At 43.7% G+C, this 19,821-nt stretch overlaps 1 protein-coding gene across 1 annotated transcript in view; it reads right to left on the reverse strand.

Annotated features, from left to right (window-relative positions):
* The window catches only part of ptprsa (protein tyrosine phosphatase receptor type Sa), a 262,736-nt gene that overhangs the window by 11,376 nt on the left and 231,539 nt on the right, over positions 1-19,821 (reverse strand). The window contains 5 exon segments of the mRNA XM_083768114.1: positions 1,798-1,923; positions 2,080-2,206; positions 2,852-3,030; positions 11,300-11,585; positions 17,324-17,478. Coding sequence (XP_083624240.1) covers positions 1,798-1,923; positions 2,080-2,206; positions 2,852-3,030; positions 11,300-11,585; positions 17,324-17,478 — 873 coding nt within the window.

Genomic DNA, 19,821 nt, shown 5'->3' on the forward strand with positions numbered 1-19,821 from the left:
CAAGCAGAGAGAGAGAGAGAGAGAGAAGAGGAAGGAGGAGACAAGGGGAGGAGCGAGGAGAAGAGTCAGAAGAAGTATCAGAGGAATTTTAACACACAACCCGAGGGCTCGCCGTGCGCACGATTAAACTCGAACTGGCTCGAGAGTCGACGCGTGCAATCTCTGTAGCGCTGCTGCACGTGAGCGCACACGCCCGGCAGACTCATTCCTTGACGCACACACAACACACACACACACACACACACAATCACGCATACTCCCCAGGCTTGTGATATTATGTGAACCATGCATGCAGAACACACGTACGTACAGTATTATATTGTACCATGTGAGTGAGCTGGAAAGTAGTACTCACACCTACACACTTCATTGACTTATCTGTGTACGACGTTCACACAACACGTCATTTACCTTTCATCTAGCGCCCTCTACATCCCTCCGTCAATAACGCCTCTCTCTCTCCGTCTCTCTCTCTCTCTCTCTCTCTCTCTCTAGTCTATATCATCCCTAACTCACTCGTTCTATTCTCCCATTTAAGTCTTTCCATCCATTCCCCAAGTAGTCTGTCTCCCTCCATTTCTCTCTTAATTTCTACCTCCCTCCCTCCCTGCCTCAATCTCTTTTCTCTCCTGTCTGTCTGTCTGTCTCCCACTCCCCTCTCTCTCTCTCTCTCTCTCTCTCTCTCTCTCTCTCTCTCTCTCTGTAATTAGTGATTTCAGTTCTATCTGTGTGAACACAAATACAACTTAGATCACTCAATGCTAATTAACTATCCTGTGCCCTGGCACTAACACTGACCTCAGCACATGACCACGCTCTCTCTGTCTTAGTGCGTGCGTGCGTGCAGGACAGGGGTGTACATACGTATGCATAGTATTATTAGTCTTTGTGCAGTCATGAGAAAGGCTCCAGGGTTGGTAAATGTGTGTGGACATGTTGTGCAGTGTGAGCGTGTTTCTGTGTTGGAGACACAAAATGTAGACACAGGGGAATTATTATAGAATGAAATGAGTGTGCACATGCGTGCATGCGTGTGTGTGTGCGTGTGTGCGTGCGGATGCACAGTGATGGAGCACCAGCTTAAACAGTCCTTATGTCTAATCTCCCCACTGGGGCCGGTTGCAGAGAGGGCGTGCGTGCGTGCGTGCGTGCGTGCGGTGCAATGCAGGGTTTTAGGACCACCAGGAGGAATGCTAACTAGCTGCCACAGTGTTCAGACATCATCGCAGATGATGTCTGAATGGCTTTACACAGTTCAAAATGGCCTCCGTCAATCACTGAAATGCACTGGGCTGCCCATAATAATTAGCACTGGATGAAGGCATTTGAATAATAAGACAAGACTATTTACAAGCTAACAACGCCTCGCAAGCTTGTAGATCGTCTATTTAAAAATATATTATATGACAATTTGGCCAAGGTTTGGCCAGTGTTTATGGTAAAGTGTGTTGATTACTTTTAATACAGTAATGGTCTTTTTCTTTTCTTTATTTCCGCGGTCTTAAAAGTCCTTAAATTGTCACTTCACTGTCATCTGGGGACCCCCCTGGGGGTTCCGACCCACAGGTTGAGAACCACTACTATTGACCGTTAGTTCTTACAGAGCTGCGGCTCTGTACGGAAATACAGAATGCACACACACACACACACACACACACACACACACACACACACACACACACACACACACACACACACACACACACACACACACACACACACACACACACACACACACACACACACACACACACACACACACACACACACACACACACAGGTATACGCCTTCCTTACCCTGGCGTCTGTGACCTTGAACTCTCGGAGGATGTACTGGGGCATGTTGTACTCAGCCATGGGATCCACCACAAAGTACTGGTACCTGGCCGAGCGCTCCGCGGGCCAGTACTGATGGCACTTTTCCTGTAGGGAGGAGGACACGTTCAGCACCATCGCCCACTATGTTCAGCACGACAATAAAATAATAATAATAGTGTGTGTGTGTGTGTGTGTGTGTGTGTGTGTGTGTGTGTGTGTGTGTGTGTGTGTGTGCGTGCGTGTGTGTGCGTGTATTCGTACCCGTCCCATCTCTCTGAGTTTGGTCAGCATGACTACGATAGTGGAGTTGTTCTCCCAGAGCATCCTCCAGAAGTCCTCCGTGGTCTCCGCCAGAGGACCCTGCGTGGCGATGTACGCCTTCTGCTGTCTGCAAACACAAAGAGAAACACATACTTATTAACAACGTTTAGCACCGGCATGCAATATGGGAAATTGAGGCCCAATACGTTACAATGGCGGCGTTCCTTCTCCGCTCTGTTGTTGTTGATCGCCACTTTGGAATATTTTTCTACACAACAAACAAGCCATTACACCACTTTAACCCATTTTGACCTGAGATCAGATTCTAAAAATGTCTTCTACATCCTGACAGTTTTCTGAAAAAGCTATGTTTCTATGTCAGTGGTTCTTCGATTTTTCAAAAATAGCAGACCTACAAGCTCGCAGCGCGCCACCGAGTGGCGCGCTGCGAGCTTGTAGATCTTGAGCTTGTAGATCTGCTATTTTTCAATAGCTAAAGCATAACATAATGCTAACACCAAAAGGGGTTCCCGCCCCAAAATGGGTTAAAGCGGATTTTCACGAAAAGCTATTTCAAGTCAGCCCAGTGGCTCTTCAAGGGTTAGTGGAAACTAAGGCAGGGAGATCTGGAACACAATTATGTTTAATCACCGCAGGGAAACTGTTAACAAATAAAATATTTTCTGAATGCACCGGCATTACCTCCGCGGACCACCGGTTGAAAACCTGTGTACTAAAACGAGGCAACAGTGCTCCTGCCCGACCCCCTTACCTGTATCCATCGATGAAGCTGGCGTTGATGTAGTCCGAGCCCTCCAGGCCTCTGATTGGCTGCAGGCACACACGTGTGGTCTCGTAGGGCATGATGTTCACCAGTCTGTTCTTGAACTTGTTGCAGGGAAGGTTGGCGCTGATGAACCGCGACGTGTGAGCCTTGGAGTTGGCCAGGCGCTGTGGAGGAGGAGCGGAGAGAGAGAGAGAGAGAGAGAGAGAGAGAGAGAGATAATCAGAATCTGGTATGTTCACTTAACATATGAGGGATTCGTCTTGGTTCACGGTAGAAGAAAAAAATCACACCCGTGTGAAGTGAGGGGCGCTCTTATCATCATGACGTAAAATAGACACTGATGTAAAATTCTCCATTCAATGTCAATGGGAATTTATGTAGGACAAAGTTTGTGCACCAAAACTGGACATAATATGTCCAATTTTGGTGCACAAACTTTGTGTAATATGTAAAACTTTGTGTAATATGATTATCGTTCATTATTTAGCCTATATTATAGGCAATTAGGAAAGAAAGGAGTGAAAAATTGGATATAGACTGATAGATGGATGTTAGCAAAATGAAAACTATTTTTAGAACTGCTATTAGAAGATGTAGACATGCAGCCGGAGATGAACTGATGGAGGGAAGAGAGCAGAGACGATCAGAACAGACATGAAGAGGACAATAAGAAGGGGTCGAGGAAGTGGTAAAACTAAGTGTTCAAATGTAAAATGTAAAATTACCAGTAAATGTCCGGAATTGAAATGTCCCTTTTCACAAGTTTTCCAATGAATAAAATGTCTAAAAATCGTTTGAAAATAGATGTGACACATTGTGAGTGTCAGTATAGGCCTATAGGGCTGAAGTGGTTATACTCCTACTAATATACTGTATATATTTTTCTTTCTTTCTTTTCTTTTCTTTCAAATAATTGGAGTATATAAGTAAAGTAAAGTAATATTTTCCTCTGAGATGAGATTCAGTGGAGTAGAAATAAAAGTACAATACTTGAGTAAATGTACCTACAGTAGTTATCTTTCACCACTGTTTGGGTGGAGGGAGGGAGGGAGGAAGGGAGGGAGGGGTCGGAGGACGTAGAGATGACAGAAGGCAGATAAAGACAGAAGAGAATATTAACGACACAAAGTAATAACGCAGGCGTCCTTCTAATCTGATCCAACACGGCTGAATATATTGATGACGGCGCACTTACACAGGCATGCAGGCATTCTTTCTCATAAACAAAATGATTGGAAAACAGTTCAACGATGCAGGCGTACGTACAGGTTAATACCCCCGCCTTTGGACCTGCAAGGACCCAAATACTACCAAGTCCTATGCAGTCTCTGTCTTAATAGAGACACAAATATCAAGCACAGAATGCACTTCACTTCATATCTCATTTGATATTGGATTATTGGATAGCGTCGCTGTCTGGCAGAAACCAGCCAACTCCATTTTCTCCATAAAGCATTGCTATTGAACACCCTTAAATACAAAAGTGCTTTTTGACAAAACCAGCTAAATCCATTGGACCCTCAAACTGTCTGCTAAAGCAGCTAACTCCACCCTCTCTCATGTAAGTATCTGACCATATACTGTATATAGTCACAATACCAACTTTGATGAGGCAGTATTGCGTTAATCAATATATAAGGTTTTCTACTGTATAAACATTTTGTAGCTGGTTTCCGACACAAAGAAAAACACAATCGTTCAATCTAATCTCTTTACAAAAACAAAGCAAGCCATGGAAGCTACATGTATCGTGCGTATTTTCCCCCACGCATGGTTTTCTTTCTTTAACTCCTTCTGAACAGATGCAATATTCACATATTGGTTTTGCAGCTGGCGGGGTTGCACGGGGTAAGATTTAACGAGGGGAAAAGATGTTACGATTTACAGCAAAATAACAAGCTTTCTCAGCACAAAATAAATGTCTCTCGCTCGGAGAGAGAAAGAAAGTGTGGTGCCATAATATGGCACCACACTTTCTTTCTCTCTCCGAGCGAGAGAACACACAAAACACCACTCAACAGCCAATATTATTGGCTGTTGAGTGGTGTTTTGTGTGTTGTTGGCTCATGGACCTGCAAGTGGATGTTTGGGCGGGCTGGACAAAGACAGATAAAGACATTGAGGTTTGCTTTAGTTGCTTGCTGGTGTGTCTTGCCGAAAATAGCATAAATACAAACGTGAGGCCACGTTTACACAACAACGGCCTCTAGAGAAAACAGCAACATAAAACATCACATGCACCTTCTGTTTAGAAGGCAACGCCGTTATCGGGGGTTGAAAACAGGCTCGGCCTGGCGTCTCCACGTAAACGAGCAAAATGGTGAATCCACAAGACGTGTGACATCGTGGGTCACATCGGCCTGTTTGATGCAGAGCAGTATTGTTCCTAGGATCACTGTTGCGCCTCCGCCTATAAAAGCAGTCTCTACAGACTGTCTAAAAGTGGCCTCAACTTGAAGATCTGCCCTATTCAGCATGCAAGCACCAGCATTTACTGATAGCGTCACTGTCTGTATGTTCCAACACCATTACTTTTCAGGAAATGGAATGGAAATGTTCAGAAATAGTTAAAACATGGGGACGCAGATGACCGAGTGGTTAAGACGCATACCACATTTATATTGGAGGCTCTAATAGACCATTGCTGCGTGTCACTCTCTCTCTCCTGGTTTCCTCTCTCTCTCCACTATACTATCCAAATGAAGGCAGAAAAGCCCCAACTACTTCTGCTTGTCTACCATTTGCACTACTTTTGCTCCTCTTGTATGACAAAGTAAAACATTAAATGACAAAAAAATTAAAACAAACAGTTGAAACATGAGATATGTGATATATAAGGTTTCTGCCCGACATCAATGATGTACTAATTAAGCTTTTGAAAGCAAAGGCAAAACTGGCTTAGGGCTCACCATAGCCCTGACTTCACCCCTTCTTCATCTTTATGTATTTATCCAAAGCATCATGCATCTTTTCCAGCAGGCCCCCGCAGGACTATTGCAACAACATACAGTATGCATCAGCAGTGTACCGCTGTAGCAGGACTATTGCAACAACATACTGTACAGTATGCACCAGCACAGTATACCAAAACAACATACAGTATGCACCAGCACAGTGTACCAAAACAACATACAGTATGCACCAGCACAGTGTACCAAAACAACATACAGTATGCACCAGCACACTGTACCAAAACAACATACAGTATGCACCAGCACAGTGTACCAAAACAACATACAGTATGCACCAGCACAGTGTACCAAAACAACATACAGTATGCACCAGCACAGTGTACCAAAACAACATACACTACCGTTTCATCAACATCATGTATGGCTCTGTGAGAGAATGCATCTTAATTTACTTCCACATTGGCAGTGGTGGAAAAACTACTTAAGTAAGTAAAAGTATCAATACTGAAATGTAGAAATATACTCCGTCCTGAATTCAAAATGTACTTGAGTAAAAGTACAAAAGTATTGGTATCACACTGCACTTGAAGTACCAACCGTAGAAAGTACTCATTATGCAGAAGGGGACCTTCATTTCACACACTTGAGTACAATGAGTAGGCTACTTAGTTACTTTACACCGCCATGTGTGCGTGCGTGCGTGCGTGCGCGTGTGTGTGTGTGCGCATGTGTGTGTGTTCGTGGTTCAGCCACTGCTCAGTGCTTCACTCAGTCTCTCTCTCTCTCTCTCTCTCTCTCTCTCTCTCTCTCCATCCTAAAAATGTACCCGTCGTCTCTATGTCATTCTTTCCTCCACAGCTCGTCCTCTGTGTCACCTCCTCGCTATGTCTGATTGGTCGCTTTTGGAGCCCGTCCAAACTCTCTCTCTCTCTCGTCCCTCTCTTCTGTTCTGTCCCTTTGATCTGGGTTTCACACACAGGTTTCCTGGACAGCCATGAGAGGGACCTGGCAACGCGGAACACTGGAACAGGCACCTCAACACAAAACACCACAACACCCCAAAGAGCTGCATGGCGGAACCCATCCAACCTGGCAACACGTTCTATAGCCAGCACAACACACAGCATACACAACCTGAGCAGACCTTGTCGGTTTAATCACTTTCAAATCTGGCGTACCATATTCTGGGCATGTCATTATAGAGGGGGGGGATTTGGCATGAATAGTCCCGTCGTGGTACGATGTTGTTGCCGTCAGGGAAGAAAGCTCTTATCTCCATATTTTAAATTTTTGTGTTTTCTTTAATGTTTTCGTATTAATCCATTTTGGACTGAGGTCGATTAAAAAAAAGGCTTCTAAATGTTTAGAAGATTTAGAACACTTTCCTGGGGGTCTTTATGTGTGTAATATGTGGTTTTAGATATTTTAGATTTTTAGCAGTGAGCCCATGTGTCTCTGATGTCATCGACACTGGGCTCACTTCCTTCCTGGACTACAATTCCCATAATGTATTGTGTCCAGGCCAGTTTGCCTTCATTGATAGTATCAAGTGAAGATAGACAGGCCAATGTGGCATGCGCCTGGACCGCTAGGCCAGCGGCTCATTATTTTATATTACATATCACATTGTGTGACATATTCTACATTTCTAAGTTCCTAATACAGGAGAGTGGACTGGAGAATGAGCCTGTCTGCTATTCTTATTTTAATGATCACAGTTCTGAGCCCTGCGAGGGCTAAACGTATGCCCGTCAGACATGAATCCACCTGTTATTTTAAGACGCTATAGCCTATAACCCTGAACTCCCCAAACTCTCTCCAGTTAGCATGAGACAATCTGGAAGAGTGACAGCAAAAATATGAGAATATACACGAAATTCGACTGTGCCGTGTGTGTGTGTGTGTGTGTGTGTGTGTGTGTGTGTGTGTGTGTGTGTGTGCGTGTGCGGCGTGCACGTGGCGTGTGCACCATCTTTGCGCTTATGCTATTCATGAGCAGATGGCAGAGAAGTCTCTCTCCAAACCTTTTTCCTCTTTCAAACAGCTCTTTTTCCTGTGCTGTCATCTTTCTCTCCATCTCAGTTCCGCTAGCTCAACACAGCTGGAGGCTACACACATCCCACAAGTCCTCCCGAGTAAGATGTCCAAGTACGACACCCCCCCCCCCCCCCCCATCCCTCACCACCACCGTGCTGAATTCTGCCGACTCACCTCCTCAGTGCGGCTGAGACCAGCTAGCATACAGACGTCCCTTTGTTCGTTAGCCAAGCGTCCCTCCCTCCACTTTACCCTGCCACTCTCTCCCATTTGTCATTATCAGCCATTAATTACCTCTCTCTCTCTCTGTATGTAATGTTAATGTGTGTTTTTTCCTGGGTGTGGAAGGGGGTCAGATGTGATGTCGTGATTGTCGTGATCGTTAGACTGCAGTCTCTCACAAATCACCTGTGGTGTCCTTTTTTTCTGTCTCTCAGTTAATTTGTGCCTCCACGCACCATGCTTTTTTCAATTTATAGGGTACATTTAACAAGGCATTTCGCCTTCAAACTGAAACCTTTGTTTAAAGGGATTGTGACATTAAAAAAAAGGTTTTGGAATTGTTCTTATATTTTTTAGGTTTTCTAATCTCAGCACCAACAAAACATGAACTTTTAACATTCAGTAGATTTTCTGTGATCTGGGGTTTTCTGGCTCAAACAGGTGCTCTGATTTGCCGGCAGTAAGTGATGTAAGACCCTGCAAATCCCATATATGTCAATGGGATTTGCCAGCAGATGTCACTGTTTTCACTGTGTTGCCTGTTTTCATTGTAGCTCAAAAGGCTTCCAAACCCCAAAGAAAACTTCAGACCACAGAAAATCCACTGAATGTTCAAAGTTCAGGTTTTTTGGGTGTAATTGAGGTCATAAAACCTAAAAGAAAAAAGAAAAAGAAAAATAAATGAAAATGAATGTCATAAAACCTTTAAGCACAGAATGGATTATATAACCAGCTTCTCTTTACTTAAGCACGTTATTCCAAATCCTCACCAAAGAACAGTTACAGTGCAGGGTGCTTATTGATTAAATATTTCCCTTTCTGGCTTTCTGTAGGGAAGAAAAACAAGACAAAAGGAATGACTGTGCTGTACGTGTGCCCACTACAGTAAGTGGCTTCAATAAGTTAAACAATAAAAGTATATCTGACGCGATTGCAGTAGCACCACTTTTCCCTTTAGATTTGCGTTGCCTGAACTGTTTGAGTTGCATGCATGCATGCAAATAATAATAACCTGCCAAAAACCAGATGATCAAGGACGTTTTAATCTGCATTCTGCTTACCGGAGGCTGAAAAGGATTAAATATTTTTGGGAAATCAACCTCTGTAGGGTTTGCTCCTCCACATCTTTAATAAGCCGTCTTCTCCTAAAGCTCCAGGGTAAATGGATTGAGGATCAGAGAGCCCATTCAAACGTTGAGGGCACTTGATACCTCTGATCGCCCTTTAACAAACAAGAGCCCCTCGCTCTCATATACTTCTAACAGTCATCTCATCCACTCTGCTTTTCAAGGTCCCTTCATTTCCTCACCAGGTCAGACTCAGCCTCGGAGGTCTGTTGGTGAACTGCGTCTCCCCCTCCTCCCCTCCCGCGTCGTGGAATGAAATGTTCTCAACTTCCACCACATTCACTCCTTCATTACTTCTTTTTTTTTTTTCAATTCTTTTCATCTTTTTCATCATCCCAGCTTTTCCTTCCCCCTGGATTTAGTGGCAAGCCAGATGGGCCGCGGAGGATTTGAACCCCTTAATCTCCACGGTGGTAGGTATAGGAGTTCTTATACCTGCCCGAGTGCCCCCTTCAGTTTCCGTTTTCTCAACCTGCATGGTTACATTGTCCTGTACAGTCAGATCCCTGTCTGAATGAGGTACCGTCAACCCGCTCACCATCACCGGACACCAATGTCTGCTTTACATGTGAGTCCACAGTCCAGAGACTGCAGTCCAGAGGCCCCTTAGCTTAGTCTTTAGCTATTACACGATGACAAAACAAACTCCATAGACACGTATAAACCTATACACCCAGGTCACTCAAACTCCACTTTTGAACCCCTGCACACCTGAACTCCCATATAGTAGGTTTCAAACTGACTAAGACAACAACCAGGCTAGTTAGAAATGTCCAGTGCTAGTAACTATGAGATTCAAAAATGCGTATGCTAACCTGGAGTGCAATACTCATCATTTATTTTGTTTGGTTGATTTGGTTGTTGTAGCTGTTTTGTTTTGTTATCTTATGTCTTTTCCTAAATGGGTATAATAATTAATCATTGTGACATTGTGCTAAACTGGTTGATCATGCCAACCACAAGACACAATGCTTAAAAAATAAGACAATAACCAACTGTCATTGACAAAATGCGTAGTGTGAAAACATGTTTGATTCCAAGCCCCTTCATCTCACTCACATCAAACCAGCTGTCTTGTTCAACTATACACTTTTTAAGCCTGGAGGCCTTTTCTAGTACAGGATATTTAGTAGCTTATTGCCCCTCATAACGTCTACCAGAAGAGGAGAATTGCAGCTGTCTACACAAAATATAGCACCTCTGTAAACACTGGAGCATGCTTGTGTCAACACTCTGTCAACACTCTGCCAGATCAGAGACGATGTGGGAGGACAGCAGTTCTAAGGAGGTTTACAAGGAATGAATAATCACACATATTAAATATTTCCTGAATTCCCCACATCCCCAAAGCTGACCGGACGTGTCCGTGGGTTTTGGCTCGTCTCCCGGGCCTATAGCAACATGAGAGAGTTTGTGGGCTCTCTCTTGTTTGTATGTGGTTGTACATCTTCTTTTTTTCTCCCTCTTCACTATTATTTGAAACAAGGCTTAAGCTGTGAATTCCTGATGTACTTTCTTCATTCCTAGAAATGTAGCGTGGAGTCAAAAGTTACAATATGTGTACAAAAGGGAGTCTACCAATGCGCCTCAAGCCTGGAACAGCTACAAGGACATAAGTTGCATAAGGAGAAGATACTGGAGCAGCACGGACATTTAGAGCCTTTTATTTAGGTGCTAAAGTATACAAAGACTAACGTTTCGACCTTGTGGTCTTCATCAGAGTCATCTGATGAATGATGACTCTGATAAAGAGCCGCAGCCAAGGAGCGGTGAGCTGCAGCTGTGCCGCGCTCGGGAATCATTTGATTAGTTGATTTGACCCCCAATCCAACCCATTGATGCTGAGTGTCAAGCAGGGAGGCATTGGGCCCCATTTTTACAGTCTTTGGTATGACCCGGCCGGGGAACGAACCCCGACCTCCCAGTTTCAGAGCGAACACCAAAAAGGCCACTGTCTGGTCTAATATCGGATAGGGGAAAATCGGTATCGGCAGATACTCAAAATCAAATGATCGGAATCAGATCGGGAGCACAAAAAAACATTATCGGAAGAGCCCTAAAATACGACTCAAAACTAAATGGAACTTCATTCAAAATCCGTGGCGAAGGGAAAACAAAATAAAGGGCGGACTGACCTTGAACTCCAGCTCCATGCCGGTGACGTGCTCTCCGCTCTCCACCTGCGCCAGCTTCTGGATGTAGGAGTAGAGGGAGCGCGCCGCCACCTCGGTGCTGCCGCACGCCACCGCCTCCAGCAGCGCGTCGTGGATGAAGCTGTACTGGTCCTCCGTCTGCACCATGTAGTTGCGCTGCGCGCGCATCAACGTCACGTGGCCGTAGATGTCGGCCGTCTTCTCGTGCTTGATGCGCTCCAGCATGGCGTCGATCACGATGAAGCAGCCCGTCCGGCCCACGCCCGCGCTGGAGGAGACAAACGAGAGGTCAAAGGTCAAATAGGCCCACGCCCGCGCTGGAGGAGGAGACAAACGAGAGGTCAAATAGGCCCACGCCCGCGCTGCATGCCCACAGGAGGAGAGAGAGGGCGTTTAGGCAGACGCTCTTAACCCATTTTGGACTGAAGTCTGAAAAACCCATGTTTCTATGTCAGTGGTGCTCAACCTTTTTCATGTCAAGGACCCCCAGAATTATCTGTATTTGGCCGCAGACCCCCATCTGAAAATATGTAGTTCCAGGGACCCCCCTAGAAGCAAATATTAGTTAAAAATGTTCCCTCTGAAATATATATTCAAAGATTTGCGCCACATTTTCACGACTTTTCAAAAATAGCAGACCTACTGTAGATCTGCTATTTTTCAATAGCTAAAAGTAGAAGTAGAACATAATGCTTAAAACACCAACAGGGGTTCCCGCCCAAAATGGGTTAATCCAGAGCGATTTACAGCAAGTAACAATTTGTGCAAAGTTATCTGCCTATCAGGACATAACTCGGACGGGGCTGAGTCTGCGCAAACAGAACCTCACAACGCTCGGCAGGTAGACTCGCTCGCCTAAGCGACAGATCGCCAAAAACACAGAGAATTAGACATCTGCGTTGCTATAAGCACGAGTCTCGAAGAGTCAACATGTGTCTTATTTGCCCCCACTTTATATTGATGTTTGGTATTGACCATTTATGAAAACTTAGGCCTGGTCGGCCTTCGGGGACAGGCCTACCAAAACTGTTACTTTTCATGATTCAAATAGCGAACTCACTAACATTGTATTGTATCGATATCGCAATATTTGGCTTACATACCAAGATATGAAGTGTTGTCCATATCGTGCAGCCCTATTGTGTATCTGCTACTTTTGACGATTTTGTGTGTCACTCTGGCACGATATGTAGGGCGTTAATTTACGAGGGACAAAAATGGAAATAAGAGGTTTCAGCGACAATATCAGCTTGACAGGAAAGAAATGTTGCAGATAAAGCCTTGCATCAAAGGACACACGAGAGAGAGAGAGAGAGAGTGAGAGAGAGAGAGACAGAGAGAGAGAGAGAGAGAGAGAGAGAGAGAGAGACAAAGACGCGCGACAACAAGGCGAGGAGGAGATGGGACGACGGAGCGTATAAGCCCGACACAAGCTGTCATCACATTTCACTTCTTTACTGTGCATCTGTTCCTGTTACACCGCACCGGACGGCTCTTATCGACACAGCGGAAGAAGGTTCCAATTTGAATAATCCCATTGGTGAAGAGATAGCGAATAGAGAGAGAAGAGGGACGCAAAACAAGATACGGAGAGAGAGAGAGAAAGGCTATTACCAAAGCTTTGAGATGGAGAGAGAGAGAATAGTCCAGGCAGGAATTGTTTGACCAAACAAATTGATGCATAGGACAAAGCTGATAGAGACTAAGCGTGCGTACGTGCATGCGTGCGTGCGTGCGGCACTGTGCGTGTGGCACTGTTGGATGAATATAGACACTGCAAAATCCTTAATGCACTGTAAAAGTCTAAATTTAACACAGCGAGTGTACAAAATGGACCAGAAAGGGTCCATTCGTACACTAAATGAACACCCAGGGTGTTCCTTGTGTACAGTACATCACTTGTCGACTCCAGAGGGGAAACTGTACAAGTACTTTTGTTGGCACGGGAGGTAAAAAAACAACAAAAAAAAAACACTAACAGCAGAGCTTCTGGAACGGCAGGTCAATGCCCCAGCACAAACAATCCTGCATCTTTTTTATGTCAATTCTGCTTTATTTGGAAAGTACACAGAGAGTCCTCTCCTCGGGTGTGTGTATAGTTTCAATGGCGTTCCGTTTCCCCTGTGCAGCTCAATGGAGCGAGTGCACACTCTCTAGATGTGACATTGCTAGATTTAATTAGCCGCACGGAATAAATGTATTGAAGAAATCGTTGCCGTCGGAGCCAAAACCTTGTACTGTATCTCCATATTAAAAAAAAACGATGTTTTGTGTTGTTGTTTTTTCTGTAAACCCAGCGCCCTACTTGATCGCACTACACAGCATCACATTAAAAAACATCAAAAAGTAGCAGATCCACAGGCTGTAAACGTGGCACACTTTGAGCTTGTAGATCTGCTATACGCTTGCTATTTCTGACTTTAAATCCTGAAAGGTCACAGTTTTTGGACATATGAGGTTTCCACGCCGACGGAGACGGAATGCAGACAGATGGATCCATTGCATAACACTTGTCATTGTTCCAAAAAGAACACCAGCACCACCTCCTACCCCCCCCCCCTCCTCGCACATTGCTCTGCTGTGTGACATTGCTATAGCTTTAATTAGTCATACAGAATAAGGGCATCTATAGAAATACAGACACATAGACAATATGGCCTAACGTGCATAGCATTGCAGATAGCACTGCTGTGCCGTGACATTGCGCCTGCAGCTTTAACCAAATGAAGTCGTATTGTATGCTTTGTTGTGCGCTGGAGTCACGCCGCAAAATAAGTCGCATCTCGAAGCTCACGACGCGGGCTTGTAGATCGGCTATTTTCACCTGCTCTTTTACTGTACTAATTTGTACACGCATTTCCAATTTTCAGTTATTTTACTTAAAGGAGAATTCCATGCTAGAAGGCTTTCTTACCTTTCTTTGTAGTTGTTACGTCCCTACCAAAGAGGTCCAGGTGTTATTTTGTGCAAATCTCCTTATTGGCTATTTCCCCTACCATAAGCCCTAAATGAATTGCATTGAATTTAATGGGAATTGAATGGGGCTATGGGGTGTTGTGCTAATTTGCTTATTTCCATCGCTCAAAATGATAATTCTTTTGTATATATCCTCTCTTCATAATGTAAATAATATCCCACACTTTACTACTTAATTGGTTGGAAATAAGCGAATTAGCACAACACCCCATAGCCCCATTCAATTCCCATTCAATTCAATGCAATTCATTGAGGGCTTATGGTAGGGGAAATAGCCAATAAGGAGTTTTTGCACAAAAAACACCTGGACCTCTTTGGTGGGGACGTAACAACTACAAAGAAAGGTAAGAAAGCCTTCTAGCATGGAATTCTCCTTTAAGAGGCAAATATTGTATTATATTCCACTATAATTATTTGAAAACGTAACCTACTAGTTACTTTGTAGATTTTGATGATAAAATCTACATGAAGCTCACAATGTGTCACGATTGTGAACTTGACACATTTTGTGGAATGGGACATTCTGTATAATGAGTACATTTGTTTTTGTTACTTTAAGTATATTTTGTACTATAGACATGTGGAAAAAAGATGTTTCCACATTTTTTCAGATGGGGGCGTCCACCGTCCAGGACAACATACATTATTCATTTTGGAGTGCTTGGCACGGGGAAATGTGAGAAGGAGAGGATCTGGATTCACAGACAGAGATTATCTTCCATAACACGGTACCAACACAGGCCACAAACACCTCTTCATCGGGAGACATGCCTCCCAGGGAGTGAGGCAACTATACCACACACACACACACACACACACACACACACACACACACACACACACACACACACACACACACACACACACACACACACACACACACACACACACACACACACACACACACACACACACACACACACACACACACACACACACACACACACACACACACAGCTAGCCGGAGAGATGAATTGTGTTGCTAGTTTGAACTCCCAACATAAATCAGAGGATGCTGTCAATGCAAGATTTAGTGCCACGTTTTGTCCCAGTGCGAGGACCATACATTCTGCTATCTGACAATGTATAGTGTGCGTATATATATACGGTATACCGTGCGTGCGTGCGTATGTGTGTTTGTGTGCATGTGTGTGTGTGCGGGCGCACGTGCGTGTCAGTGTGTGTGGTGCATTGTTATGGATTCTTGTGACTTAACAAAAGATGATCTATTCTAGGCCAGTAGGCCATTCTTTACAGATCTTTAAAGATGATCTATTCTAGGCCAGTAGGCCATTCTTTACAGATCTTTAAAGATGATCTTTTCTAGGCCAGTAGGCCATTCTTTACAGCGCACTGCCAAATAATCCATCTTAACAAGACATGTATGAGTGATTGTTGAGTGGTAAAAATCCCATTTTATTTTTTATTAATGATCTAGAAATCTAAAAAAAACGGTTTAAATGACATGAACCAAGTGGGAGCTCCTTCTAATGAAGCAGATCACTTCATTAGCATCATGTCACCTAAAGCAGTGGTTCCCAAACCCTTTCATGTCAAGGACCCCCAAATTGACACTAATTAGCCCCGTGGACCCCATTTGAAAAGAGATGCCAGGGACCCCCATGAGAGAAGATTCTTATGGCTGCAGCAGAGATTCTCAACCCGTTTCATTTCAAGGACCCCCAGTTTGACATGCATTAGGCTACGGACCCCCATTAAATGTCATATCTATCTCTGGGACCCCCAATTTATATTGTAAAATCAATGTTAATTTAACTCTGAGAGTGTACAAATAAAACCAAATGTAGGGTACATTTGGTTCCATTTGTACACTCTCAGAGTTCATAAGGGTCCATTGCAGGGTAATGGTAAAGGTAAGGGTCCCAGTTACAGACCCATAAGGGTCCATTTGGTTCCAAACTGTCATTTAGCTGGGGACCCCCTGGAACTCCCTCAAGGACCCCTAGGCGACCCCGGACCCCACTTCAGGAACCAGTGACCCAAAGGAACACTGCCATCGTTTTCAGTGCCACTTTGTCCTGAGAGGGTGATTTTTTTGTTTTTCAGCATGCAACCAAGTGCAAAACCATCCATTATGACGCCATCAAGGTCGACTAAATCAACTGTAAAACTAGACTAAAAACCAAAACATTTCAGATGACTCAATATGACTAAAAGATTCAGATAACTAAATGGAATTTAATTCAAAACACTATGACATCAAGCCCGTCTCAGACTGAATGATGGAGTCAAACTAAATGGTTTTCAACCCTTTTCATATCAAGGCCCATTATGTGTTCAGGACCACCATCTGATGAGATTCAGCATCTCAGACCCGAGACTTTAAATATTTAGTTGTCGTTGGATAAGATTTTGTCCACAATGCCATGCTGTATTATGTTGGTACCATTAGGAGAGATAACAGGAAAACGCTGATCAAAAGAGCAATTCTTCTACATTCTCTAATTGTGTAGACTTGTTTTTAATTAAGTAATGCAGATGTTTAACCATAATGTAACTCTTGAGAGTGTAAAATGAAACCAAATGGACCCGTACAGGTCCATTTGGTTTCATTTTAGGCTCTCAAGAGTTAAAGGTATATTCAGTGATTTCACTTAATTCAAATATCACTTATTTTTTTGTTTTGTTGTGATAATCCTCTCTACTATAGAGTGTGCTGACCATATAAGGAGTTCCTCTCTGTCCCCAGTTAACCCCTGGAGGTCAAAAAACCGTAGGTTTCGTTTTTGGCTCTCTATCCTGATTGGATGAAAGGCTTAGGTCCCAGCCAAAAACGAAACCTAAGCCTTTAAAGATCTAATAAGGGTCCATTTGGTTACCAACTCTCCATCATTTAGTAAGTAAGTAAGTACATTTTATTTATAAAGCACCTTTCGAAACAAGGTTACAAAGTGCTTTAGCTGGGGACCACCTGGAAACCCCCTCAAGGACCCCCTCCCCGCCCGGACCACTGGTTGAAAACCACTGATTGTAGGCTGTGAGCGTCAGCATGCAACTAGACCTCCGTACCTGCAGTGGGCGATGATGGGCCCGGCGTCCGGCGGGTTGCAGGTCTTCACCCGACGCAGGAAGGCCAGGAAGGGCGTGGGGTACTCGGGCACGCCGTGGTCGGGCCACGCCGTGAACTGGAACTGACGCACCTCTCGCTTCTCACTGGAGCCATTCTGGTAGAGAGAGGCAGAGAGACAGAGAGAGAGAGAGAGAGCAGCACAGCGTCAGATGCAATGCAAGTGACACAGAACTCGCTGTGGTAAAACATCTCAACGTAAAGCCACAAGCATCTCGTCTCCCCACCAGCACGCACATGCGCACGCACACACACACACACACACACACACACACACACACACACACACACACACACACACACTACAACTAGGTCAGTTAATTAGCGTGTTTTATTTATTCATTTATTCAGCAAAATTAAAAAAATAAATAAGAAAGAATGACAGTCTGGGAATCAGCAACACTCCATTGAAATGCAAACACCACCGACTGTTGAGTTGCTTCCAGAAAGCAGAGGAGGAGAGAGAGAGAGAGAGAGAGAGAGAGAGAGAGAGAGAGAGAGACATTGGAGTTCATTCTAATCTAATGTTCCTCTTTGCCAATGCCTAATTTATGCTCCACCCTTCAAGAAGGTTTTATTCTAAATATTTTTTGAGCCCCCCCCAAATAAATATTTTTTATATAGCTTGTATCTCTCTGATTGTGCGTGTGTGTGTGTGTGTGCCTGCGCTCGCACGCGTGAAAGATACTAAACGCCCCTAAACATCTCATAGAATAGCGTCTCTCCTATAGGTAGACATGCATCCTACATCCATTGTTGTTTCCACAGGATGAAAGAGTGAGGGATGAACAGACAGAAAGAACATGTCTGAGAAGTATCATATGGAACCCTATAATACACAGTGTGCGCGCGGCGCGCATGTGTCTAGTGGGAGGTAAAAGAGCAGTTTTCCAATGATGTACTCACTTTAGCTAAGTGCTCCACTTTGGCAGACACACATAAACATAAGATGTTGAGCGAGAGAGATGGTGGAAAGTGAGTGATATTTATTACATGACATGTATTTACATATTGGTTAAATTACATCTTGATGTTGTTTAGACAGACAGAGAGAGCGAGAAATGTAGAGAGACAAAGATGAAGAACAGAATAATAGGGAATATAAAATGACAGTTAGAGAGAGGCAGACAGACAGGCTTTATGGCTATAAGGTTGTATTTATATAGAGGGTTGACTGTTTATTTTGTCAACTAAAACTGTAAAAATGACCAAAAATGTCAGTCGACTACTTGTTTTCACTGAGGAAAACTAAATAAAAAACAAGTAAAAGCTAAGCTATGATGACTAAAACTATGAATGATACGTAGCTTGCGGAGTTAGTTCAGTCAGATATCCTCGAGTGGCTTGCTGTGCTCAAGGGACACATGTATTCGAGGGGTTAATGTGCTACTATGTGGGTGTATACAGTGTGTGCAAGACCCACATGTCATTCGCTGATGTGGCAGTCAGCTGACCAATTGGGCGCGGTATTCAAGTTAACTAGACTGCATGCATTCTTCCTGCCTTCCTTCTGCTTATGGTTCCTGGTTGTTGTTATGCACTGTTTGCTCCCACCGCCACCCCAGCACCACCTGGGCTGTTATTTATGTTCCCCATGGGGGGGTTGTTATTGTATATCTATCTCCCTGCTCTTAATGTTTAATGATGGTGTTTAATTGTGCCAAGCAGGGAGAAAATTGCAGCAGAGCCAAATACCAAGATAATATATTATATGCAAACTTGTATTCCGATTCTATAATAAATATTGGTTAAATCTATTTGTGAGTTATCTGACTGAACTAATTATACCGAAAATGTTGTGAACAAATAAAAACTATAGTCAAATGTTAGGGAAGGACTAGTGGAGTAGAGATCCAGTAGAACTAAATGTCAGGGAGGGACTAGTGGAGAAGAGATCCAGTAGAACTAAATGTCAGGGAGGGACTAGTGGAGAAGAGATCCAGTAGAACTAAATGTCAGGGAGGGACTAGTGGAGAAGAGATCCAGTAGAACTAAATGTCAGGGAGGGACTAGTGGAGAAGAGATCCAGTAGAACTAAATGTTAGGGAAGCACTAGTGGAGAAGAGATCCAGTAGAACTAAAAGAAAAGTAATTTCATGTTTGGTTGTGCTCGGATGTTGTTCTCTGAAAATAGCAGATGGGAACTCAGATTACTCTTGAGACAACAAAGTTTAGCTTCTAACTGTTAGGTCAAGATGAAATCCACAAATGTAAAGATTAATTTCTCTAGAGTGATGCAGAGTAATATCTCCGGGGGGGGAAATCCACACCAAATGCTGGACTTGAAAATAAATAAAATAAAATAAAATTAAGTCAAGCCAAAGAAATGGAACATCAAATGCTTTGATGGCTGGTGTCAGGGAAAAAAAGGTGTAGTTTTAAGATTCCAATTAAAAATGTTGTGAGATTTCTACACCAGTATGTCTGAAACATCAAAGGA

This window comes from Protomyctophum parallelum (assembly GCF_964188405.1).
Source record: "Protomyctophum parallelum genome assembly, chromosome: 6".
Taxonomy (NCBI): Eukaryota; Metazoa; Chordata; class Actinopteri; order Myctophiformes; family Myctophidae; genus Protomyctophum; species Protomyctophum parallelum.